Source organism: Grampus griseus (assembly GCF_964374135.1).
Source record: "Grampus griseus genome assembly, chromosome: 12".
NCBI classification, from domain to species: Eukaryota; Metazoa; Chordata; class Mammalia; order Artiodactyla; family Delphinidae; genus Grampus; species Grampus griseus.
Window position 1 is genome coordinate 50,236,776 of NC_139006.1, and position 27,328 is coordinate 50,264,103.

The 27,328-nt window shown below is 47.9% G+C and overlaps 1 protein-coding gene across 4 annotated transcripts in view; it reads left to right on the forward strand.

Moving 5' to 3' along the window:
- Positions 1-27,322, forward strand: part of MAPRE2 (microtubule associated protein RP/EB family member 2) — a 164,298-nt gene extending 136,976 nt beyond the window's left edge. For all 4 annotated transcript variants that reach the window (XM_082667109.1, XM_082667108.1, XM_082667107.1 and 1 more), the window contains 3 exons: positions 11,375-11,514; positions 16,309-16,467; positions 24,637-27,322. In XM_082667109.1, the coding sequence (XP_082523235.1) occupies positions 11,375-11,514; positions 16,309-16,467; positions 24,637-24,711 (374 nt within the window). In that variant the 3' untranslated portion in view covers positions 24,712-27,322. The remainder of the gene's footprint in view (positions 1-11,374; positions 11,515-16,308; positions 16,468-24,636) is intronic.
- The last annotated feature ends 6 nt before the right edge of the window (positions 27,323-27,328 follow it).

Here is a 27,328-nt window from a genome sequence, read left to right on the forward strand (position 1 = left end):
AGGGAAGTCCCAAGAGCAATAATTTTTAAATGTTCAAAAACATTCCCGTCATCCTTGCAATAGGCTCTTGGGTGAGAGTCACTATATTTGATATATGTTTGTAAATGCAGGAAACGTTAAGCCACTTGTTCCAGGCCTCTTATCAGCCCCGAAGTAGAAATGTGTATAAGGCCCAGAAAACTGAGCCCTAGGTTAGTGGGATTACTTATCTCTGATTTCTTAATCCTTCAATTCAGATAATTCTCTGAGTTAATGGTCTGGGTGATTACAAAGTGAAGAGTAAGTGCTTCAGACAAAACTGGCCCGAATTTCAGCATGTCATACTCTGTGCCCTCACAGCGGACTTTGCAGAAGAGGGTAAGGGCCTCCATTGTTGCCCCAGCTGCACCTGGGAAGCAAGCCATCCTAGCCCTTTTTTAAACAATGCCGGGTCCTTTCATAACCAGCACTGGGTCATTCTTATATAGCTGCTCCCTTTACATGCTGAACTATTAACCAGTTCTGCAACTCAACCGCACGTGTTCCTGTGATGGATCGTTCCTTTTCTCTCCATAGATATAATAACTTGGCATTTAGCTTCTCAGCCTCACCATAAAACTTGTCAAACCTCAGATAGGCCATAACTTACCATTTATTTCAGTTTCCATGAGCAGAACATCACAGATCACCAGTGAGCCTATTTTTCTTTATCATTGGTGCCTTTTTTTGTCCCTTGGTATGTTGGGCAGGAATAGAAAAGAGTTTTGACCTGAAGAGTTTTCTATACTCCCTTTGAATTGGGTTCTGTATGAGGGGAGTCACATCCCATCCCCTTTCCCATATTCTGTTGGTTAGAAGCAAGCCCCAGGTCCCACCCACAGTCCAGGGGAGAGGACTGCACAAAGGTGGGAATAGCAGGAAGTGAAGATGTCGCAGTCACCTTAAGTTCTGTAGTCACAGACGTTTACAGTTTGCTATGGGGACTCTGGGGAATCACTGAAAGGTTTTTTGTTTTTGTTTTTGTTTTTTGCGGTACGCGGGCCTCTCACTGTTGTGGCCTCTCCCGTTGCAGAGCCCAGGCTGCGGACACGCAGGCTCAGCGGCCATGGCTCACAGGCTTAACCGCTCCGCGGCATGTGGGATCCTCCCGGACCGGGGCACGAACCCGTATCCCCTGCATCGGCAGGTGGACTCTCAACCACTGCGCCACCAGGGAAGCCCACTGAAAGGTTTTAAGTACAACAGCTAAGAAGCTGTTGCAGCCAAACATGTAGGAGTGGAGGGTGGCCTGAATAAAGGTCATGGCCATGTGGGTTATAGAGACTTTTAAGCAGGTTTAGTCAACAAAACTTGATGGTGATGGGATATGAGAGGTGAAGGACAGGGGAAGCCAAGGATAAATGATGCACAGTTTCTGGCTTGGTCAATGGTTGGGGGAAGCAGAAAACCTGGAGCGGGAGCCAGCTGGAGTAGAGTAGAGTGGATGATTCCAGTGGGGCTCAGCTCTGATTCTCACCTCCCCGAGCTCCAGCGGCTCTGTGGCCTCAGACTGTCTCTCTTTGCAAGGGAGTCCCGGTAAGGTAGTGTTAGTGGAGCACAGCAGACTTCCCACCATCAGCAAAACAACCTGAAACACTTGGTCTTGCCAATGGAATCAGCAGGACTCTGAACATCATAAAGGAACTAAATAGTTGTGTTCCCCTGAAATGGCCGTCTTCGTTCGTAAGCTTTTTGCTTAAATGACTGATGTATGCCAGGAATGCATGACACAGTGATGTTGTTGTCATGGTGATGCCTGTGTGTCTTTATTCTCAGCAGGCTGTCTCAGTTTGTTGGACTCTTTCAATCACCAGCTTTCCTTACTGCTGCAGCAAACAGGCAAGGGAGTGTTCCCCTCAATTATTGTTGGGATTCTGGTGCATCTTGTTTTCACGGGGGTGAGGGAACCTCACCGTTTCTAGAGAAAAATTGCTCTGAGAACAATTTAAAAACAGGAATTTGAACTAAGATAGTAATTGTTTGGCACCTAATGCGTTTCAAAGCACACTTAATTCTCTACCAGGGTGTGAGAGGTGTGAAAAGTCAGCTTATCGAAAGAAATATATACCATGTTCGTGTAACTTCTTACACATCAGAATTTTTAATATTTGAGCTAATTTTAAGATGAGGAGTTCTTTCCTGCATTTTTTTTTTCCCTCTGAAAAATTCTCCAAAACCAGAGTGACTCAAGCAGAGCCTGGAAAATATTGGAGAATCACATGATGGCTAAAAATAAGCACATCATCTCCAGCAGGGACAGTAACCAGGGCAGAAGTAGCTCAGTTCTTGAATGCTCACACTGGCTGGACATGCTCGGCTGAGTCAGGCCCACTCGCCCATCTCAGTGGCCACCGGTCAGGGAAGCCTCCGGCACTGGGGCTCTGGGCCCTGGCTGTCGGTGTTGCTCCCTGGCATATTTTTGCAGGGCAGAGCCGGTCAGCACACTGTGTGATGACCCCGAGCTGGGAGTAGGCTGGGAGGGACACCGGCTGACTCACAGCTCTTGTCACCGCCTCGTCCTCCTTCAGCCGTCCCCTTGGAACCAAGAGCAGATGCTGTTGATCCCAGAATGTCTCTTAGTTGCTGTTGATGTTGCACAACTTAAGTTGTGATAAATGCCTGGATATTTGGTGCCTGTTCTATAGGGTATATCGTAGGGTTTTATAAACTGTAGCATTGTAAACGCTTTCCCAAAACCGGAACTCATCTTGAGCACTCACTGCTCGTCCCCACGGGTATGACTGCAGTAGCCTCCCAGCTGGCAGAGGGGGCCTCCTAAAACCCAAGTCAGATCATGTCACTCTGCTCAGGACCCTGCCATGGCTGCCCTTTTCCATCATAATGAAAGCCAGCCTCCAGCAGTAGCCCGTGAGGCCCTTGGTGACCTGCGCCCTCCTCCCGCGGCACCCGTGCTCCCCCTGCTCCCGAGCAGGCGAGGCCACGCCTTGGCACTGGCGCTGGGCCTTTCCTCTGCCTGGAATATTCTGCTCCTGGCCGTCCGGAAGGCCAGCTGCACCTCTCTCAGGTCTTTGCTCAGATCTCACTTTCCCAACGAGGCCTTGAAGAAGTCAAGGTGACTCCTGTAAATGGCATGTCCCCTGCAGGGATCCTGGAAGTTGCAACTATGGAGCTGTTACAACACACGTCGTCTTCTGTGAGAAGGGAGGCTGTGAGCTGGGGTGAGCCCCACGCACACCCGGTGTGGATCTCGCCTCCTTGCATCCCGGCTGGGCTGCTGCACGACTGTCACCAAGGGGACTTGGGCATTTTGACCCCTGTCCTTCTGGGTGGACTCAGGGTCTGGGTGGACCCTTCTGAGTGAGGGGTTGAGACTGGAGGGGCTCATGATGGGTGCTCAGGCCTTCCCTGAAGTTCCTGTTTAAAACCGCCACTCACCCAGCCCTACCCAGCACTCCTTACCCCTGCCCTGCTCTGCCTCTCTCCATGGCATTTACTTTCTAGTTTATTATGTCACTTATTAATTTATTATTGTTATCGTTTATTATCTAATTTCCCTGTTAGAATGTAAATTCCACAAGGCCCAGCGTCTTTTGTGTTTCATTCAGTGTTCTATCCCAAGTGCCTGTAGCTTGCCAGGTACACAGGAGGGGTGCAGTAAATACTTGCGGCAGGAATGAGTGAATTGGGGAAATTTCAGAAGGCGCGCAGAGACTTGGGTGACAGTCCACCAGTTCTCAAGACAGAGAGTGCGGAATGGGGGAACCGAGGCCTGGGAGCCCACTGGTGGGTTATGAGTTAACCAGTTTTTATAAAGATTTTCTTTATAAAGATTTTCTTTATAAAGATTTTCTTTAAATAAAATGAGTCTCATTTCCTTATTATTTCAGCAGTTTAGTTTTTATTTTGCTAGTGTCTAGAAATGGGAAACCCGTGTGCTTTCTCGTCATTAGTTGAATCAGGCCTCGTTTGCTGAGTAGTAATGATCGGGTACACTTACTGTGTGCCAGGCTCTTGTGTAGGAACTTCCCATGTATTAACTCAGGTACTCTTCCCAGCTCTGGGAAGGAGGCACTGCTACTGACTCTGTAGAACATAAAGAAATCCGGGTGGCAGCAAAAGTCACGCCACCAAGCAAGCAGCAGAGCCAGGATTACTACGAAGGCTGCAGGCTGCAGGGCGCCCCCGCTCTTAACCACTGCCTCCCTCGGGGAAGACGAAGGACACCCAGTTCATACCAGGTCTTCATTCCCACAGGATTGATGTGGTTCAGTCTCGGCTGTGTGGAGCCCCTCCCCAAGCTGCTCAGAAGTGGAGCTGCCCACTTTTATAAGCTGACACCAAAGTGGCAAAAAGGAAGAGCCCAGTTTTGCCAGTGGCTGCTCTGGTGGGACAGAAGCCATAAGGGCTCTGAACTACTAATTTGAGAGTAAAAGAGCCACCCTCTTAAAGACCTCATGAATCAGGGCATCCCAGAACCCCTGTTAAAGTTCCATTTGGACACAACACTGGCCTCTGAGGTGGGTTTTGTTTTTTTTGGGTTTTTTTGCGGTACGCGGGCCTCTCACTGTTGTGGCCTCTCCCGTTGCGGAGCACAGGCTCCGGACGCGCAGGCTCAGCGGCCATGGCTCACAGGCCCAGCCGCTCTGCGGCATGTGGGTTCTTCCCGGGCCAGGGCACGAACCCGCATCCCCTGCATCAGCAGGCGGACTCTCAACTGCGCCACCAGGGAAGCCCTGAGGTGGGGTTTTTCTTGTTGTTTTTTTTTTTTTTTTTTTTTTTGCTCTCAGGGCAGAGCAGACTACAGAACCTACAAAGTGAAGGTATGGAGGCATTTTCGAAGGAAAGTGTGAGATCTTGAATTTGTGATGGTCAGGGTTGTGTGGGAGCTGTTAGTCATTCCGCCGTGTGACAGCTCTGGTGTCAGTTTAGTCACTTAGGAAACCCTCTTCCTGTGGGAATTGTCTCTTTTCATCAGTCCAACCCCATACCCTCTCCCCCAGCAGTGGCCTTATTTACTTATTTATTTTAACCTGGTTCATATCTCAGTTAAACAATAAAACCTGTTTGCCAAGGTAAAGGGGATAAGGAAATGATGTCAGGTCCATCCACCAATGATTAATCAGTGTAGGTACGAGGTATCTTCTGTCATGTTTCAGTTCTGTGGGGTTTAGGTTTGTTTTTATTGATATATAATTGACATATAACCTTATATTAGTTTCACAGTTTGCAAGGCAGAAATAGAGACACAGATGTAGAGAACAAACGTATGGACACCAAGGGGGGAACAAACGTATGGACACCAAGGGTAGGGGGTGGTGGTGGGATGAATTGGGAGATTGGGATTGACATATATACACTAATATGTATAAAGTAGATAACTAATAAGAACCTGCTGTATAAAAAATAAATTTAAAAAAACAAAAAAATTATTAGTTTCAGGTGTACAATGATTCAATGTTTATATATATTACAAAATGATCATCACAACAAATCTAGTTAACAACCATCACTACACAGAGTTACAAGTTATTTTCCTCTTGTGATGAGAACTTTTAAGCTCTATTCTCTTAGCAGCTTTCAAATATGCAATACAGTGTTACTAACTATATTATTACTGTAACTGTGTAATGCCATGCTGTACATTACATCCCAGGACTTATTTATTTTATAACTGGAAGCTTTACCTTTTGATCCCCTTCACCCATTTCATCCCTCCCACTCCCCGCCATGGGCTTTTTAATTCCGTGGCGGGGGGCTGGGGGCATGCTCTCAAAGTAGGGAAGAAGCTGGGGACGACCAGAAGCGTGGTTGCTTCCTGAGTGTGTGTGTGTTCTTAATGTCTCTGTGGTTCTTGTCAACAGTATTAATGTCATATTTTTAGCTCCTCTGTTTATGATTTTGGCAGAAAGAATACGGCAGATTATGTGAGAAGAATTTCTAAATTCCATCAGAGCCCTGGCTGCGAAGGATAAAGCCAAGTATAAAAAAGGATAAAGTGCTTTTATTTGCTTCATCGTTATGAACTCATTGGGCCTCATAGGCCCAAAATGTTGGCACATTTTCCATAAACATTAAGCAAGCTACTAATTATTGACATTAGACACAGCAGTGCTCTGGCTTCACTAAGGCAGTGAATCAGGCCACTCTTTGTATTTTACAACTATGGTTTAAAATGTTTTAGCATCATATTTATACCCCGACTCCTGAAGGCATTAATTAAGACAACTGCTCAAAGACTAGCATTGTAAATCATGTCCATATCCAATGGGTAAAGTCAGAGAATTATAGGGACTTGCAAGGAATTTATGTCTACTTTCCGCTGCTTCTGAAACTCCTTTTTTATTTTGAAAGGGGAAATTAGTGGAGAGAGAGAAAAGCTTGAGGAAAAATGATTCTTGTAAAACAGGACTACCACTAATTATATTTTCAGGACATCATTAAATGCAGCTCGACAAAAAAATTGAAACGTTCGATAGCTGCAGGAAAAAAAAATCTATTATCTGTATTATTATTATTATTGCCAAAGTAGCTGTACTCCCTTTAAAAGCTATTATGTAAAATGTTTTTCGTGTAAGCATCGTTGAGCAGAGAGGCATGGGAAGGCCCAGTAGTGAAATCACCAGTGGACTTGGAGGCATTTAGGGAAGCATGAAGGCAGCTTTTGAGATCCTCAGTGTCTAAAGCCAGGATTAGACACTATAGAGGACATTATTGGGTCACTTCACAAAAATGGAATATGAATGTTAATTTACATAAAAGTATTATATCAGTGTTAAATTTACTGACATTGTACAGTTTTCTGATAACATCCTTATTATAGCAGCCTGGGTAAGTGAAAAAAGAATATCTGTCACCCCAGAAGCTGGGTACTCCTTAGGGTATGGTGTTTTGAAAGAAGGTAGCAAGGCTTGTAAAACAAATAAACAAAAACCTAGTTTTTAACTGACTAATGAGCATGATATAATATAGGATATTGTCTATCATTATTTATTCGAATAAGTTAAACCATGAAATCATTCAACACAATGAAGAAAAGGTTGCATTTTCATCTTTATACATTTTAGTATTTTAGCCTTAATCACGTGATAGCCGTGAGTGGTCAATTACGTTCATATCGAATTGCAGCCTGTGAGGATTCAAAGAGCTCAGTTTACATTCTTTTGAAAATGAGCTTTGTGTGGTTTTTAAAAACTTTTAACCTCTGAAGATACTAAGATCTCCCTCTGTCTTTCCTGGTCTTTCATTTCTTTGCGTTTATTCGTTAGAAGGTAGAAATATACAGTTAACTTGGTGCTGACCTCTTGTATTCTCATTCATCAGACATGCATTTCCCTCGATTATCAGTTTCTTTCCAAACAATCAGAATTTCAAAACCCCTCTCATTTTAAATTTCAAATTCTAATTACTTAATTGAGCTATTAAATTTTTCAAATTTGTTTTCCCTTCTTTGTCCATATTCTGGGGGCAGAAGCTTTTCTTCTGTCCCCCGTGTAGGGAGCATAGGGGGTAGAGCGTGGACCAGACCCCCTCTTCTCCACTGTCCCCTCCCTGCCCTGCAGCAGGGGGATGCCAGGTCTGACTCTCACTGCTTTCATCTTTCTCGTCTCAGAGACCCACAGCCTGCATGCACGTGTGCCAGTTTGAAGGACCTGGGGCTCTGCACCCCAGCTGACCTTTACAGGATCCGTGAAACACAGATGCCACTTTAATGCCGAGACCCTGTGAACCACAGTAAAGTTGGACTCTGTCAGTAGCAAGGGATGTGTTTCTTCAGGAAAAAGCTGGAACTGGGACAGCGTCAGTAACTGCAGCAGCTCTGGCCTCTCTGCCGTGAGCCACCCGGCATCTCCCGTGACCCCATTTCCCTCCCAGCCAGCTTCCTCTGCGTATTTTTAGGCTTTCTTTCCCTGATAACTTGGTCTTACATGGGGCTTTGGCTTGCCATGACCTCTTCTACTTTAACTTCATATCAAACGTTTCAGGTTTTTCTAAGCTGCATTTGATGATGTCCTGATAATATAATCAGTGATAACCTTGTTTTACAAGCAATCAGCTTCTATTCCTTCCACGCTTTTCTTTGAAAATTTACATGAGACTGGGTGAGGCAGAGTATAAGAACATGAGTGTGTCTGGTGGACCTCGCTCAGCTCCTGCAACCAGCCGCGTCATAGCTGCTGACCTGCTTAGGGAGGCTTGCCCAGGCTGGGTGGGTGGGTCACTTGCTCTCTAGGGAAGCCCCTTCCCCAGAGCTGTTCTCTTCAGAAGAGGCATGGACGGAAGCATGGCAGAGGCTTGGATAGGACAGCCCAGCACAAACCATCTTGCTCCTCCCTACTCAGAGTTAACTGTTTACTGACTGAATTTAAATTTACCCACATGAACTACTGTCTTGACTCCATCTATACAGGGCCTAAGTAATAATGGAAGGTGAACTTGAAACCAAGTAAGAGATCTCTTTCTGGGAGGCTGGTGGGTTTTGTTTCGTTTCCTTCAGGTGTTGCTGGCTCCTGCTGTCAGTGACTTTGAGGTTGGCATCAGCTCCTCGAGCTTCCCCTGGGATCTTTACCCTGGATAGATGCCTGTCCTAGGTGTTCTTTCATGAGTCATAAAAACTTATTATTGAGTGTCTCCTCTGGGTCAGGCATTGTACTTGGCCTTGGGAACATAAAATAGTAAACAAAACAGACTCAACTCCTACCTCGTGGAGATTAAGTCTAATGGGAGAAGTAGGCATTAAATAAATCACTGTACCATTACCGTTGATGGGTGCTGTGTGAAGGGTGTGTGAGCCACCACATTTAAGCTGAGACCTGAAGGCTGTTAGACATAGTCACTCAAAGGAGGGGAGGAAGAATTTCAGGCAGAGGGAACACAGCCCGATCCCAATCCGTGGTCATGTCTAGAACATTGCCTTTTTCCTGAGAATGTTGAGTGTGGCCATGCCTGGGCTTTTTTTTTTTTTTTTTTTTTTTAAATATACATTCATTTGCTTTATTTTTTAGATTCCACATGTAAGTGATAACATAGAGTATTTGTCTTTCTGTCTGTGGGCATTCTTAAATGACCCACTCCCACCAGGTCATGAGCTCCTGTAGAGCAGGGACTTCCAGTACAGGGCTCATGGTAGGCACTTAATAAATACGTATTTAGTAAATAAGAGGGGTTGGTCATAGACAGTCTTTGAGCCACTTTCTGTTAGACTATTTTTATATTAAAATACTACAGAGTGCTCATGAAAAGGTCTGAAGTAACTTGATTTTTCAAAAGCTGCTTCCCCAGCGAGGCTGGCTGGTGGCCACCCTTGGAGAAGGCTGTTTGTCAGGTCAGCACGTCCTCGCCCTGCCTCTCCTGCTGTTTTCCACGCTGTGTTCTTTACCCTGTTGGCTTAGCGTGGAGTTAGAGAAGCTGGCCAATGGGACACGGAAGCTATGTCCAGGAGTGTGTTTTCTGGGCTTTTCCAGAGATGAAGCCTCCTCACAGCTGTTGAGCAAAGCAAAGCATCCGCTCTCTGGACAACTTGGGAAGTTCCGCTGCACAAGGTTTCATGACCTGAGGTTTCCAGGTCACTGAAGGTTTGAATACTCAAACTTTTTAAGTCATTCCTAACTTAAGCATCCTCAGTTTTACATATATTAGGCATTTCCCTGTATTTTTAGATGAATTCTTTCTTTCTTTATAACAGGCATGTATTTTAAACGGTATGTTACTGTCAGTGCTTCTTGAGGGTTTGTATGACTCTGCATCTCTCACGACTCTGAAGACATACAGATAGGAATTTTATAGTCTTCCTGCTTGCTGCTTTGTAATTAGGAGATTGGTTGAAACTTGTAACTGCTGCCAGGGTGCTTGCCTTTTTCTAATCTCTTAGTACCAATAAACTGTAAAATTGGAAACCATACAACCAGGTTTTATTTACTTGTTCGTGTATTTAAACATTTGTTCCTTCATCAAGTATGTGTTCCGCCAAGTACTGTGCTAAGCACTGAGGTTGCAAAGCTGAGTATGATGAGTTCCTTGCCCTCCAAGAACCAGAGGAGCAGAGTGGGGGGGACTGTGGTGGAGAATTGGGCCAGCGGGAGCACCTACACCGGACTGAGCTGTTCTGAGTAAGAGGGAGTGGCTGGGCCCCAGTAATGACCCTGAATTTCTAAACCCATGGAGTGTATAAACTTCACTGCATATATCTTGTGCCATCTGTTTTGGCTGCAGAGGCCATTTCCTGTGTCTGTCAAGTTCTAGATAGTGAGAGCCTGTCATGAGCTGAGCTTCAGGTAGATGAGTTCTTACCTGACATCAATGGTCCTATTTTTTGCCAATTTCTATCATTATTAGTGATGCTACTGAATAACTTGGTTAAGGTCCCAATCCTCAGGCTTCCCTGTTGTAAAGGCATATCTTTCACCCTTTATAAGCAACTTATAGGGTAACACCTTGACACGTGTAAACATCCCATCCTCCAGACACTTCTCAGTGTTTTAGAGTCAATTGATGAAACTTTCCTGAATCAGTTATGTGTATTGCAAAACTGTGATTTTTCTAGCATTTCTTTAGCATTTACTGGCTGTCAGTGTTCTGTGGAGATATTTGGATTCTCCCTCTCCCCTACCCTCATTATGGACTAGATTTTTATTTATTCAGTGCATTGTAATACATTACAGCCATCACTCTTTTTGGTATGCAAATGGTCCAAGTCTGGCCAGTTGGGAGCCCCTTTGGGCTGGCCCCTGACATTCATTAATCCTTGAGCACATCCTTGCTATTTGACATGAGATGTCCCAGGCCCACCTTGTCCTTTCCCTGCCCCAGCCCTGGAATCAGCCATATCATATCTCAAGAAGCCCTTTTATTGCAGAATAACATTTAGAAACCAGGACTTGGGCACCAGGAGTGCCTGTTGCTACAGAGATATCATGGCTCCTAGACTCTTTTAATGGCTAAAACTAGGAAATACATTAAAAGAGGAAAAAATAGACGTGCATTGATATTTCTCCTAAAGTGTTACTCTCTTATAAGGTCTGTGTTAGAAATTCAATTATGGTGATGCTCTGAGCTTATCAAAGAACCTTTCCTCTTTAAAAAAAACAAACAAACTTAAAATCCCTTTGTATCTGTTCTCATCTCTCTGGAGGGAGAAGGGACAACTGCATTAATCTCATGTCACTTGAGAAAAACAACCAGTGCTCAGAAAGGTTAAGTAAGTTGCCCAGGATGATTCTGTCGTTTTATCGAGTACACTCTTTCTAAGCGTATCTGTGCTTCTTCTGTGCTGGCAAGAGATCACTGGCAGTGTCTCTTCTGTGTTTGAGTAAATTCCTTTTATATCACACTTTTGCTACATACCTAAAAAGCATTTCTGATATTGCCAATATTCATAATTTATTCTGGGTCCTTTCAGGTGCGGCTAAATCAAGTCCAGCATCTAAACCAGGATCCACACCTTCTCGTCCCTCATCAGCCAAAAGGGCTTCGTCCAGCAGCTCAGCATCCAGATCTGATAGAGATTTAGAAACACAGGTCATACAGCTTAATGAACAGGTAACTTGGCATCCCCAGCTCTGTCTCTGGGAGCAGTGACAGGTGTCAGGGGGTGAGATGAGCAAACTCCTATGGGCTTGGGATAGGGGGAGGGAAGCGGCGGGAATCAGTGGCTTCAAGCAAGTAAGAATGAAAGGAACTATTGGGGCAGATAATCAGTGGCCCATTGTGAATAAAAGATGTTAAGTCACAAATCTCAAAGCTATACATTGAGACAGAGGGACAGATGACTCGGCTTTAGGTAAATGCAGGTATGCAGGCCAGCCTCGCCCTCCCGTACACCTCAGTGCCTGTTAGGAGCTCCAGGCTAGACCATGGCCACTTCTAGCCAGTCTAGATTGTGTTAAAGGCATCAGGGGTTAGTCTCCCTCCTTCCTTCCTTTCTTTCAGCAGCTATCTGTTAAGCCTGTTCGATGTGACAGACACTATACTTGATGCTGATAATATAATGGCAGCAAGATAGAGAGCTTCTCTTTCCTCATAGAATTTACAGATAGCAGCCACACACCATTGTGTATTACACAAGCAAAAGCCAAATGGCCGAACACTTCCCGCAAGAGTGAAAGTACACAGGAGCACTGAACCCAGGAATAGGGCATCAGAAAGGCCACAGTTAAATAGAACTTGCCTTTTTATCTAATATCCCTAGGATTGCAGTAAATCTAGGTCTACTGCCTTCGAAATTTTCAATATAAAAGCTTAGGTACGCTTTCTAACTAACAATAGCTAATTTTGCCCAAGAGTATACATAGTTTAAAAGTAATAAAACAATTGGTAGCATAGGGCCCAGTGCAGAAACCACCCACCCTTGCCCTGAGTTAGGAGAGTCTTTTTGCTGTACGCGGGCCTCTCACTGTTGTGGCCTCTCCCGTTGCGGAACACAGGCTCCGGACGCACAGGCTCAGCGGCCATGGCTCACGGGCCTAGCTGCTCCGCAGCATGTGGGATCTTCCCAGACCGGGGGCACGAACCCGTGTCCCCTGCATCAGCAGGCGGACTCTCAACCACTGCGCCACCAGGGAAGCCCAGGAGGAGAGTCTTTTCTCCTGGCCACTCCCACCCCTGGGAGAAGAGCCATTATCCCAGGTGCCCAGGCTGTTCCCAGCTACTCACTGGGCATGGACAGATCCCGGTGATTAATCTGATTCTTGATGAGCCAGCAAGAGTCTGGAAACAGTTTTTGAGATAGTTGTATATTTGCAAACAAGAATCTAGTTAAAAAGCAAGCAGTTGCTTAACTAGGGTGTTTCTTTACAATTCTGAACACTTTAATGAAAAAGGTAAAACCTTAAGTCATCGCTGCGTAGGACTTTGATTTAGAAACTGTGGAATGTTCTAATTACCTGCTTATTCTCAGTTTGAGCCCTTATACAATTTCCAGCAATGAGTTCTTCTAGAATGAAAGGCAGTTAGTACTGAGACTGAGCTCTAGAGCCCGCGAGCCACAGCTGCTGAGCCCGTGTGCCGCAACTACTGAAGCCCGCGTGCCTAGAGCCCATGCTCTGCAACAAGAGAAGCCACCACAATGAGAAGCCCGCTCACCGCAACTAGAGAAAGCCCGCAAGCAGCAACAAAGACCCAACGCAGCCAAAAATAAATAAATAAAATTTAAAAAGAAAAAGGCAGTTAGGACAGCCCTAATTAGCCTTGGGCCACATGCCTGAGGCTCTAAGCAAGTAGACCTGAAGAGAGTCGGGTGTGGGTCTGTAATACTTTAGATTTATAACCCTTTTCTCCGTAGGACTCAAATTCTTTTGATATCTTTATTATCAAATGTTTCTTCATCTACCCCTACCACACCCAGTTTCCCAAACCACCAACCCAAAGTAGAAACACATTGGAACCTCGAGATCCTGCCTGCCCCTCTCTTGCTTACGGCCTTCGCCAACCAGCCCCACTTCCTGTCCTTGGGGCTGGCTCTGGGCTCCCAGTAGCTCTCCAATCACACACAGAGCCCCAAGGGCCCCAGCCCTCTACGATGCTTCAGCTAAACTGCTGTCCCATCCAAAATGCCACTCTAGAGAAGACACGGAGAAGCACATGCCAGTGGCCTTCCTCCTCCTGCTTGTAATTCCTTCATTACTTCCAAAGGCCTCACTCCCAGGCTGTCCCCCCATGCATTCATGTGGAGGAGAGTGTCCCCATACCTCCATCTGTCCCCCAGAGGGGAGGTCGGACCCATCCTACATTGTAAGCCTTCATTCACCAGCTGTTTACTGAGCACCTCCTTCAGCTGTATTTCCAAGGCTATGTTAATGCTCCTTCCATTTTCTGTCCCCGAAGCCTACAGGGTGCTCCCCAAAACTGGGGGGGAGCCACACACAGTCATCACTGTGTTGGAATTGAGGACACGAAGACGAGGAAGGGCCAAGTAAAAATGCCCGGACCAAAGACTGAATTACAGTGGTAATAGACAAAGTGACCAGTGCCGTAAACTTTAAGAATTCTCATTCACTTGGCCTCATGCCTTGATTTGGGCAGTCTCCCATGACATGCTATGAAAGCACCACTGTGTTAGAGAATTTCAATGACAGAAATGACCCAAAAGACACAGGGGAGGAAAAGACATGACTAAAATAATCAGGGGTTGTTTCTGGAGAGTAGGTGAGCAAACAGGTGGTGGGATGGGGTCCCTGCTTGTGCTCGGGGACCATGGGGGCTGAAGAGTGGGGCCTGGTTAGCCCGCACAGACACTGTCAGTGGCTTGGACTGGAAGGCTGGGCGATCTACAGTGTGTGGACACCTGAGCGGTAGAGAATTGGGAGAAGAGAACTTCCCCTTGACTTTTCTCAAGGGTCCATCCCCAGCATCCCCTCCACTGCTTAGGCTCCTGCTCTGACACGTGCGGGAGCAAGGAGGCATCGGAGTGGGACTGTGAAAATGGCATCCCATTTGCCAACGGATCTTTCATCAAGTAGTTTAGCTCCTGTTGGTTTTTACCAGGGAAAGTTTATAGCTGTGCATCTGTTAACCTCATGCATCTGGAATAGCAGCACAGGCCAACCTGGGCTGGGTGTTTCTACAAAGCCTCAGCTCTTGGTTCACCGTACAGACCACAGCACTTGAGAGGCTGACAAGCCTGGTTTCCGTGGGTCAGAGGCATCCAGAGACCCTTCTTGCCCGACACAGGGAAGGGGAGCTGGCAGACAGCAGACACCTAAACTACCACAGACCCGCTGGTGGCACCAGTGCAGGCGTGAGATGGGTCTGTGGTCGAGTCTGGGCGGGGTGGGGGAGAGGTTCTAGAATAAACAGTTTTCTTTCCTCTAGAATTCAGCCAACTGGGTTGCCTTCAGTTTTTACAAATGTCCAAGCCATAGTATTATCAGAAATAAGAGTTGAAAGTTAGTGACTGAGGGAATTCCCTGGCAGTCCAGTGGTTAAAGACTCCGTGCTTCCACTGCAGTGGGGCATAGGTTCAGTGCCTCAGCAGGGAACTAAGATCCTGCAAGCCGCAAGGCGTGGCCAAAAAAAAAAAAAAGTTAGCGACTGATCCTCCTTTGCTTTGTAACCAGCTACATGAGGGCATCAGTGAGGTTAACTCTGAGGAAAAACCATATCCTTGAGTCTTACTGGATGGACACAAGTTTGCCAGGTGCACAAGGAGACAGACACTGCATGTGCTGAGTATCTGTTTGAATGAGTCAATAACTCCAGACAGATAAATAGCATGTACCAAGGCCCGGAGTTACTAGAAACAGAGAGATTTTCCACTCCAAGTGTAATCTTTGGAAATCTGTGAAGGGTGATTTTTCATATACTGAAAGAGAGATTTCTCCTGAGGAGAACCATGAGAGACCTAATTCACCTCCTAAAGATATTCTCTGCAGAAATATAAATGATCAAAGGGTTCAGAAAACTTGAGGGATTCTCCGAGAGCAGGAAGGGGGTGATGGTTTGGGCCTGTGTGGAGCTGCTCGGCCTGCAGCCTGGAATTTGAGACCAGATCTGTCTACACTGCCTGTGGTGTTTCTTCAGCCCAGGTGACGGCTCTGCCAGCCTCAACCCTTGCCCTCTTCCCTTCACCTGCGCCATCTCCGTAACCACCGTGAGAAGCTGCAAGGCCTTTGAACCCGCATCAAGGGAGAAAAAAGGGAATAAGGGATGTTCTGCTGAGGGACTGGAGCTCCACATCTTCCCGCCTTTCACGTGATGAGCTCGAAGCCAGAACTAGAGGAATTAAGACAGATCCACTCAGCCTGCTTTTAGTCTCACCCAGTTTTCCTTGTGCAGCCATGCCCCAGTCCCTCAGTAGGAGCATTTGTCTAGTTTGGTTCAGGAACATGTATGAAGGGCTCCAAAGTCGAGGGCAGCTCTCAAGTGACGTGAAGAAAGGAGGTTCCGCAAAGCGCGTCTGAAGGGACCACAGTGCCAGCCTCTCCCTCCCCTCCCCTCCCTCCTCCTGCTCTCGCCTCTCCCCTCCCTCCTCCCGCTCTCGCCTCTCCCCTCCCTGTAGAGGATGAATGAGATGGGGGAAAGATGTGCCCCAGCCCAGGTTAGTTACCAGGAGAGGAAGGCTGACTCGGAGCCCGGGTGGAACTGTCTCGGGCAGAAGGATCCCCGGGCCTCTGGGTATAAATGGTCGGTTGACAGGAGTGACAAGTGTGCTGTTGAAGCTGGGCATTCGGGCTCAAGCTCCAGCAGCAGCCCCTCGTCTCTCCCCGGACCTGCACGTTGGTTATTTTTGCACATCTGTCTTTTCATGTTTCGCATCTTTATACGCAGGCACAGTTGGTCATTTATTTCTTATGCTGTAGTTTGAGGGTTTTCTTTTCCACCTTCCCTCCCTCACAGGTACATTCGTTAAAACTTGCCCTTGAAGGCGTGGAAAAGGAGAGGGATTTCTACTTCGGAAAGTTGAGAGAGATTGAGCTCCTCTGCCAGGAACACGGGCAGGAAAACGATGACCTCGTGCAGCGACTCATGGAAGTCCTCTACGCTTCGGAAGAACACGTGAGTGTGAGCAGAGCCCTGAGGCTTGTGTCCCAGAGTGATGCTCTTGGTCCGAGTGCAGTGGCGCCGAGCCTTCAGATACTGCCCTGGGACCTTAGTGAACCTTGCAGCTCAGCCAGTGCATGTGATGTTCCCAGAGGAATAAGCACGATCGTCGTGATCCATTGACCCATGCTTATGGGACCTGCATTCATCAATCTGGGAAGAGATGCGCGGATGGTTGCCAGTTGTTGGGGGCAGGGGACCGGGGGGCTTCGATTGAGAAAAATAGGCTTACACAGCCAACTCTCAAGTGGTTTTCAGCTCTCTGAGCAAATGAGCAGTAAGAATGTGTGCAAAGATTCTTCACACAGATCAGAATGTGGTTAAAGGAAAAATTAATCTAGATGCTTTTCCCATCCCCAGAAGTCCCACAACTGTTTTTTCCTTCATAGCTGGTTGCCTTGGTTACACTTTGCCAGTACAGAGCAGCATTGTGTGACAGCCCTTTGTGGAAAAATACTTCTGGAAGGCCTCCTCTGTGGAGGCCCTGCCCACCAGGGTTGCTCCCCACGAGTGGATGTGCCGAGGGGGGGACCCAGGATGTGGCTCCGTCCGTGCATGGAAAGCCGACGTGAGGAGCAGCGGAGGAACATGAGTCTCAGGAAGCGAGGAGGGGAAGGGGCAGGATACACGGCAGGGCCCAAGGCAGGTCACCCCAAGTCCGCCCAGACAGGCAGGGAGAGGCCCTGGCAGCCACAGTGGGAGCCCCGTGGGGCTTCACTTTCATGAGGGCGGCACAGTGAAAGGCAGGAGAGCACGGGCCAGGGTTGCAGGCGTCCTGCTGCCAGGTTGGGGCTGAGGAAGTGTTTGGGTAGGTGTGATTAGGAGGCCTGCAGGTGCCCTGAGGGCTCTGTGGTCGAGTTGCACGTGTGTTGGTATTTCCACAGAACATAGGAAGCCACCAGCAAGTTTACTTTTATCTTATTTCAGCCGAATAGCAGGCAGTTGTTTACTCCGTGTAAGATTAAAATCCTAGCTCTGAAATTTTCCTAAACTGTAAGAAACTGTCTGGAGTTTGGGGACTCTCCAGCACTTTTTTTGTTTCCCCTGGATATGTATATATTCTTAAACCTCTTTCTCGGTTAGCTCACGCTATAGATCTTGAAGCCCTGGGGATCCACCTGCCCAGGTCCCAGAGATAGCGACGGCTTTACAAAATATTCTCAGTATTTTCAGATCTGACGGAAGAAACCAAAGGTTGCTTTGTAGTGTGTGTATCTGCACCACCCAAAGTGGCATTTTTATGACGTTCTGTATGTAGAGAGTGCTTTGTCATCTGTCAAGCGCGAGACGAATTATGGTTATTCTCTTCACAAGCTTGTTTGAGGCTGAATTCGATGAGGTCTGTGCAGCAGCCCCGTGAGCCCGAGTGAACCGTGCTGCTGCCCATCCGGGACGGTGCCCGCTCGCGGGAGCAAGGCGGCTTGCAGGATGGAATCTCCCTGCTGATGCTAACCTCTAGCCTTCTGATGCTAACCTCGAGCCAGATCTTGTCCCAAAGGAGGAGTCATTGTGAGGTAGCGCCGTTAGGTGAACTCCAAATTAAGGGTTGGCAGGGCCACTGAATTCCTAGCTAATGGCAGGTGGGGCTGGCCTTCGGCAAGAGCTCTTGCCTCCTGAGAGTTCAGGAGTGTCTTCCTGGATGACTACACTCAGCTTCTGTTAGACCATTTATATCTCCAACACCTCCAGCACACACACCAGCACCAGCTTACCGAGGCCTGGATTCAGAGAGCCATTCTTGCAGTGTATGGGCAGTTAACGCACACGCCCCTCAAAGAAGTAATACTTCAGAGTATCATCAGTCATTAAGACTAATGGGTTTAGCAGGTCCTTTCCTTAAACTCTTGGGATGGGAGATGAGGGGGAAGGCCAAGGGCTTTACATGTATCAGCTCCTTTAATTGTCTGGAGAATCCTATTAGGTAGATATGGGTGTTAGCCCATTTATAGATGAGAGAAACTAAGGCAGCCGAGAGGTTAAATAACGTTCCCGAGTGAATAAGCAGCGTAATTTGCATTTGAACTCGAGTCCCGAGTTCGTGCCCTCCCTTCTCCAAGCCTGAGCCACCTTTTAAATGGGGAACATGATAGTAGTAATAGCTAACCTTGAGCATTTAGCATGTGCTAGATATTACGTTTATATTCTATATATATATTTCTCACCACATCCTTATGTGGTGTACTATTACTTATCTCTGCTTTACAGATAAAAATTACTTGCTCAATGACCCATGTTTATTTATTTATTTATTTTTTTGCGGTACGCGGGCCTCTCACTGTTGTGGCCTCTCCCGTTGCAGAGCACAGGCTCCGGACACGCAGGCTCAGCGGCCATGGCTCACAGGCCCAGCCGCTCCATGGCATGTGGGATCTTCCCGGACTGGGTCACGAACACGTGTCCCCTGCATCGGCAGGCGGACTCTTAACCACTGCGCCACCAGGGAAGCCCAATGACCCATCTTTAATAAGCTCCGTCACTACCCAGGTTTCTCTAACTCAGAGCCCAGAATCTTAAGGACTATGTTCCCTGCCTCTCAGTATATTGGGTGCCATGGGGAAGGGAAAAAGTAAAGGCGGTACCTCTTGGGGGAAACTGCAGGACAGACTTTGTCTAATTGACAGTATTGAGTTGCACGTGTTCTGTATGTGAAGAAGGGAGCAGTCAAATTCCTGCCTGGATTTTCTCCAAATAATTCCCTTCACCTTGTTTTGTTGTTTGACACCTTCAAAAGTATTGTCTTGGCCTCTTTCTCTGGGCAGTCTGTTTAATTCAGCATCCGGCAAGAACCTCCATTTTTTTCTGGCAGGTAGTGTCACTAAACCCACCTTCGTTGTTCTGACTGGCACTGTGCTGATGTCATCAAATAGAGAGAAACGTGGCAGGGAGGAGAGAGAGACAGTGGCATCACTGTTGAGTGTAAGCTAAGGAGTATCCAAAGTCCAGGAAGAGATTTAGAGGCAGTAACCAGGCTACTGGAATCTGGAAGGGAAAACAGACTTAACACAAACGTAACACGTGTGGGTTACCAGTGCAAAGTCTTCAAATGCAGCTGCTGCCTTAATTCTTCTCATTCCAGGATAACTTCTAATGCAACTCTGTGTCTGGACAGCTCCAAAAGAAACACATCAGGCTATGCTGAGTTTTCTATAGAGAATAAGCTGGAATATGCCAAGCGTCCTTGTTTAGAATGTGACAAGACCCATTTTTTTAAACTTCGGTTTCTATATAGAGAGAAGGCGAAGGCTGTCTGCCACGTGCCTGGACACTGCACGGTATTTTCCATGCTGCACACGCACACACATGACACTTCTTACAGAGGCGGATGGCGAGAGGCTCAGGAGCGGCTGGCCTGCTCTGCTCTCTGCTTCCCTTCCTGGAGGTTCATGGAACCGTCCTAGACACCTTAGAGCCGCAAGCGTTTGCCTCCCTCCCTAAGCGTAGTGAGTCCTGATTCTGTGGTAGCCTCCCAGCTTATCCAGCTTCTACCATTGAGGCAGTGAGCCTTTAAAAAGCTTCCACGCTTGCCTAGGAAAGGCATCACTTGGGGAAAACTGTGCTCAGAGGTTGCTGGGCCACTGCACCCACCCGCAAGCTCTCAGAGCCTCCCTTTTTCCCTCGCTGTGCTTGACCCTGACACTGTGTCCTGTTTTCAGGCCATTCACACACTTCAGTGCTAGGTGGACGTGCAGCCACGGGGGGCATGATGTCTGGGAAAAAATGCCGGTACTTTATGCATGATGCCGCCGGTCGGACTTCTGTGCACATCTGAGAGGCAGAGATTTCTGGTTGGTTGCCTCCCTCCTGGAGATGAGAGGGGTGCTGAGGAATCAGAGGCTGCAGTGAGTGCCTGCTCTTCAGTTCACCACAGATGGACCTGACGTTGACACTTCAGGTGGAGGCATTCCCTGGAGAGGCCTCCTCCTTCAGTCTTTATTTAGTGATGTCTGGTCTTTGATTCTCTTGATCAAGCAATCCTAGGATAACATGTTTGGAAGATGTAGAAATCCAGATGAGAGTTTTGAGTGTGGAAGTAAACAGAGGCAGTTCAGTTTGCAGTCACAGAAACCTAATGGAAGTTTCCAGAGCAGATGGCCAGCTGGCCGTCCAGTGCCTCTCATTATGATTCTCATTATCTTTACTACTTAACTGGGGGCCACAGGTGTCTGGGCTTAACGTCGTTGGTTAGCTGCTGCCCTGTGGATCTGTAGGCTGAGGGTCACCTGCTAATACAGAGACACTTGTTTCCTGAGTTCCTGTCACGGAAGCCACTGTCGAATGACCTAAAGATACTCCCCCCTTCAGGCCACATCTTTTGAATTCAGCCTGCGTTTCTGTCACTGGACGCAGCATTGGGTTTATAGAAAACAGACACAGCCCCTGCCTTAGAAGAGCTCACAGTCCCCTTGAGACAGACAGGGACACCACTAACTGGAATTTGTCAGGTTGTGATAAACGCAGTAATAGAGACATAAATAAACTTGTGTGGGGAGCACATAAAGAGAGCCTGGAGGGACAGGCAAGGACTTCACAGAGAAGATGACATTTGTGTTGGCCGTGGAAAGATGATTAGGAATGTCAGCAGTTACAGAGGTAAGACGGGGGAGTATTTTTTCAGCAGAGGAAATGGCAGGAACAAAGCAGAGAGGACAGAACAGCCGGACTCGCTGGTGTGAGTGGCGGCAGATGAGCCTGTTGTGCGCTGCCTCCTACATCTGGGAAGGTGGGAGCCATGCCCTCTCTCCCTGCAGCCCAGCTTCTTGACGGCCCTCCCCCTCCTCCCCTCCTTTGTCCCCGCTCTCCTCCCACAGTAGCCGAGAGCATTCTTCAGTACTGTCTTCCTGCTTGCTTCTCCTTCTAATGATTATTATAAGAATAAGGAACTCCAAAGCGTCACTCACAGCTGTGGGTGGATTTATATGCAAATATTAGACTTAATTAAGTAGGTGGCACCCCAGTGCTTTAGTCACATGTTTGGCCTAGGTTTCGCCTGGCCTCCTCCTCACCTGTGCGTTTAAGTTCTTCTTCAGTCTTGCGTGGGGCATAAGAGAAAGATCATTTTGGTGTGTGAGTGCCTCCATGCGTGGGTGGGGAGCTCCCAGTGGTGATGGGCTACAGCTGCCTCAGAGTTACAGGTGCGTCCTGCCAGACTTTCAGAGCACCTTAATTTGAACCCCAAGCATTAGCAATCCATTGGTAACCCAGGACGTTTGTTCTTTATAGCCACGGTACCCAATAAGAGTGATCTGGGGTCCGCAGTTCCTGCAGATGAGATGCATGACCTCACAGCGGTGCACTGTGAGTGAGGGAGCTGCCCTTGGCCAGCTGGAGACAAGGGCACCACACCCACCCCCTGGCTCATCAACTATGGAAAGGAGGCCCGAGGGGGAGCCTTATCTAGTGCGTTTCTCTTCCCGCAGCTGGTTTGACAGGCCCACAGTTACTTGAATCCAAATCTTCTGACTCTCAGTCCTGAATTAAATCCATTATCCCACAGTTAACTCGCAGTCCATGATGTGAGCAAATAAGATTTTCTGTAAAATGTCAAACAGATCCTCATTTCTGACGATCTTCCCATCAGCAGCCTAACACTCACAGAAACGATTATGTAAGAAAAGTGCACTTCAGACCAGCTGAAGTCTGGGCAATATGATACGGAAGGCACCACACTGGCATTAACAGGTTAGGATGACGAATACAACAACATCTCTACCCCTTAAGGGACTCAGAGGCTCAGAGCCTGGCTGAAGAGGCAGCCGTGGAGCCAGCCAGTGGGGACACACAAGCACGCGCCCATACACACACAGGGCTGCAGTGTGCAACCGGATGGAAGCAGGAATCAAGGATGTAAAGCTCAGAGGAGTGATCCGTTCTGGGGTGAAGGCAGTGAGAAAGGCGTGGGGAGGAGTGTGCGGCAGAGCAGACACCCGGAGCTCCTGGTCCACCATCCTGGTCAATTCCCATGAGTGTGACTTTCCTTCTTTGCCCCTGGACTAGAGGGAGGCTGGTGGCTCTTCCTCGCTTGTTCTATCCCAGCAAGAGGTGCTCTTCTGCTCCCAGGAGGGCACCTCTGTCCCTGAGGCACTAACTGAGCCGAGAGGACCACCCTCACGTGTGCTGAGCGGTGGGCAAAGAGGCTTGTGGAGGACACTGCAGGGCCGGCCCGGGGACGAGCTGGCAGAGCCGGGAGCAAAGGGGGGCTTGGGGCTCTGAGGTCAGAGGACATCGTGGTTAAGGAATTAAGGAGCGAGGTGTCCCGAGGGACAGCAGGATGTGGGCAGGGAGAGTAGGATTTGGGCCTTCACATTTCAGAGGTGGAGCAGTTTTAGGTATGTGACGGGGTGTGGTCATGGGGTGAGCTAATGTTGATTAAATTAAATAATGTGCTTCTTGAAGACACCCAGCCAGTAAGGGACGGTGCTAGATTTGAGCCCAAGTCTTCAATACGATGTCATTTTCTACTTTTGTCATAGAAAAGACTGTTTTTTAAAAAATTATTTTTACTTCTAGAACATATTCCAATGAGTTACCAAGAAAAAAGAATCACAGCTCACACTTATGTTATGTGCCAAACACTGTTCTAGGCACTTCACCTGTTTTAACTCAGAGCTCTCTGTTGAACTCAGTGACTCCATCGATTCAGTGACCAATGGCACTCACTGAAAACTCTGGTAAATGGGCACTTTTGTCCTATCTCCCACTTGTACAGATGAGAAAACCGAGGCACAGAAGAGTTAAGTCACCCAGCTTGTACATAATGGATCTGGGAGATGAACTCCAGTTCCATGCTTATATCCTTGACATTATGCTGCCTCTCAGAAGACAAGTGGCACGTGACCTTGTCTGATAGTCTCGGTCATCTGTTCTTGCACCCTCTCTGATGTCTTCTTCCTGACACACATGCATTGAGTTGTACAGTAAGCAAGGTCTGACACAGATGGATGAGGCCCTATCCCGACTTCAGTATCCTCAGGATCCAGTGGACGAGGCCACAAGGTTCAAGACAAACAAGATTACAAGTCAAAAGTTTTAAGGCCAAGGAAGAAGCAAAATGCAGGAGGAGGGAGAGAATCCTGGCTCAGGGATCGGGGGAAATGATGCTGCTGTATTTGAGTTGGATCTTGACGGGTGTGTCCTTGGCTAAAGGGAATACGGACCAGACAGAATGGGGGTTTGCAAAGTGCAAGCGAACACAAGCACGTCTGTACGTCCCAGCGTACGCTCCCGACTGCATCGCAAAAGCATTGTGCATTCTGGAGGGAGCAGTCGGCCCTATTGATTAGCTACGCTCCCTCTGCTTGGGTAGTAAAGAGCTAATTATTCTTTGTGAGATTAAAAAAAAAAAAAGAATTGGCAGATATAGCTGACCAGGGTTTATGTTCCCTGGAGTTTTGTGTTCATGATGTGCTTCCCCGGGTTATACGCAAGTGAGTAAATAGGTCATTTGAAGCCAAGTAGAGGAACACCTCAACCATCAGAAAGTAAGCAAAAAAAGTCCTCACATACCCAAAATAGATGTCCCGAAGTCCCTGAGCACAAGCTCCTGAGCTCCCCTGTTGGAGACGCCGTCTGGCTGGGGGCAACCCCGAACCATAGTTATTGTCCTTTCCTTACCTACCCACTCTAACGAGCTGCTTCTCTGCATCAGATGAGTAACAGATTATAACACGGAGTCTGCTTAGCAGACATGCTACCAGGTGAGGAGGAGGACAGCAGGGCAGGAAACAGGAAGCCATCAGACACACTGCAGGGGCCTGGGGCCCTGTGCTGTGTCACAGCAGGCTCACTCGTGGTTATTGTGACGCTCTTGAGTCCTTGCATCTGGTTTACTGTCGTACAGCGGGTGGGAAAGGATGTCGTATGTTCTGTGATGACGTCCGTCCAAAATGGTCAGAAGGAAAACGTGGTGCCTAAAGCCTGCTGGCCACGCTCCAGAATGGGCCGTTCCTTGATGGGGCAGGAAGGTGAAGGCATCCCTGTGTGTGCCTGGGCTCCTGGGAGCAGGGAGGCACGTGCGTGGCAAAAGCCGTGGCGATGCCGTGCTGTGCAGCGATGGTGGGGCTGGGGACGCTGCAGGGCTGCCGGCAGTGAACCGCTTCAGCTGAAACCTCTTCCCCTGCCCCACAGGAGGGCCACCCGGAGGAGCCGGAAGCAGAGGAACAAGTCCACGAACAGCAGCCCCAGCAGCAGGAAGAGTACTGAACCGTCTCGGCAGCTCTCCACACTTCCGTTCTGGTGGGAACTTTTCTTCTGGAGAATTGGAACACCTGTGGCCTCAAGCTCATCAGAAACCAGTTGTTCCCAGCCTGCTGTCCCATCACTGCGCCGGCGCCCATGCCAGCCACCGCGCTCGGTTCCCATTTCCTTCGCCAAGACACACTAGCTGCGGCCGTGGGCAGCCTCCCCAAGACGTCACGGGGTCACATACCTTCAACTTCACCACCTGGCTGCTTGAGATTGGTTCTGCTCTTTGCATTTCTTTCCAGAACAACTGTCCCCACCCCCACCCCACCCCCTTTTTATCCTGGTGTGAAACAATGGTAATTTGATATATGGTATTTATATTGGCATTTCTCAACCCAGTGTCACTAGATGTCACACACATTTGTGGTGCTTTGATGTTTGCAAGTCTAACCTCTGAACATAAATTTGGTCAGATGATAAATTGGAACAAAGGGAAAGAGATACTTGATATGAAAGCCATATGACAGTGACTTATTTCACGGGGAAAAACACCAAGTCAGTTTCTCCCTCTACTCACAAACAAAAGGGGAAAAAAAAAAAAAGGAATCAAAACTAGGACGTCAGGGCCCAGCAGTGTTCAGACATCGGCATGTTAGACAACCACACAGTATGTTGTTAGTTTTGAAAGACATTCACTCAAGGAAAACACCATCTCGACTTGGCCCTCTAACTGCTTGCCCTTTCCCTCGCCTCCCCCCACCCAGATTCTCATGCTCTTTTCTTTCTCAGGGTCCTCTTTGGTGGGGAGCCACTCTCCTCAAAAGCTGTCATCAGTTGTCTGCAGTCAGAGGGGGTGTGCATGGGCACAGGTCCTCCTGCCTCCTCCTGTGGGTTTCAGCCCAGATCCTCTCATCCACACTAGGGGATTCCTACTAAAGAATGACTTCAGGGTGTGCAGCCCCGGGCGGCAGGGTCCCGCATCATGCTGGAAGGCTGGGAGTGAAGACCTTATGAATAGGAGCGTAAGCCCAAGGGAGAATCCTGGTTCTGAAGTCTGCTGTTGACACTGGAATGACAGCACAGGAAAATCTGACTCCCAATGCCTTGTGGAATAAAGAATTCCCCCTCTTCAATACTATGGCCCTCCTTGTCATTGACCTTCGCTAAATCGTGGCAGTTCATAAACAGAGGAAACAGTAATGAATTAAAAGCATTCCTTATTTTTTTTAACTAATATTTGCACATTTTCTTAGTATCTTTCCAAATCTTTGCCTCTTCCCCACCCCGCCCTTTGACAGATGGTTTCCCTTCCTGGATCATTCATTTCACTCGGTTTCTGACTTTAGATTTTCTTTCACTTGTTATTTGACTTAGCAGGTACAACAAAAACAGCAAACAAGTGTGCCCACCCCACTTTCCTCTTAATTGAAAAGCTTAAAATAAATTTCTGAATTACGTATCATAAAGCTTTGACATTTCTTTATTAACTGATGACATACTAATCCTAAATTCTAGCATTGAAGCTTTCCACCAAAAGAAGTCTTCTCAAAATAAATCTTCTGTGGCAGAGTGGTATTTACTGAGTAACATGTGAAAAAGATTGCTTGTATTTTTGAGGTTATTACAGGACACTGTGCAGAACTGGACAGATGTTTCATGGGGTTTGGTTTCCCTTTCTTCTCTCTCCTGCTTGCTCTGCACTACAGCGGCAGCTCGTTTCTCTCAGGCTGGAATACGGCCTGGCTCTCGGCGGTGACATCCTCCCACACCTGGTCACAGGGAGTGGTCGTGCTATACGCAGCATCGCGCTTAACAGTGTGTCGTCCCCACCCCCTCCCTCCCCTCCCCGCCCCGCCAAGCCTGTTGCACTCACTGAGTTTCCTTCTTTCTAAACAGCTCTTGTAAAGAGGCACGATAAATAATTCCATGCAGGTGATCCTTCAGTGGTTCCTGGGCAGTTCTTTGCTTGCCTTGGACATGTCAGTAATACCCAGTGCCAGGTGGATCGGGGACCACACTCCCATCATGTGGGTGCACGTGATTACTGGGTAACGTGCATAAGCCTCACCAGTGACACTCAGCCACTCTGTTCCTCCCCAAATCCCCAACTTTCTCAGCTACAAACACACTGGCCATATATCTGGCAAAGACAACTTTCGCCAGTCATCCTACTTCCTTCTCCTTCCCGGAGTCTTGGGGCAGACTATTCATTTATTTAGAGAGGAGCTATATACTTCTCTTTCTGTCAACATCTGAAACGTCTTCCATTGCCCTGCATCGCATGGGACATCACTGATGCTTTGGGGAATCTTTGACAGCTAAGTATCCCGGTCCTCTTCGGCTGCACCCCAGCTTCTGTGCAGACCACCTCTCATTTCCCAGGACTGCTCCTTTCTCCCTGATGGCTTTACCCCGTCATTCTCTCATCTCGGCAGCCAGTGCGTGCTTTCCTCTGTGGACCCCGTCACGTGTCGTCATGCTGGGCCGAGACGCATCCCCTGGTGTGTGCTCTGCTCCTCCCTCTCAGAAGCTAGACTTCGGTCTTGGAGTCCCCTTCACACCCGCCGCAGCTGGTTATAGTACTTCCACTGCTCATATCAGGTAGGAAGTGATTGAAGCAGGGGGTAAAGAGAAA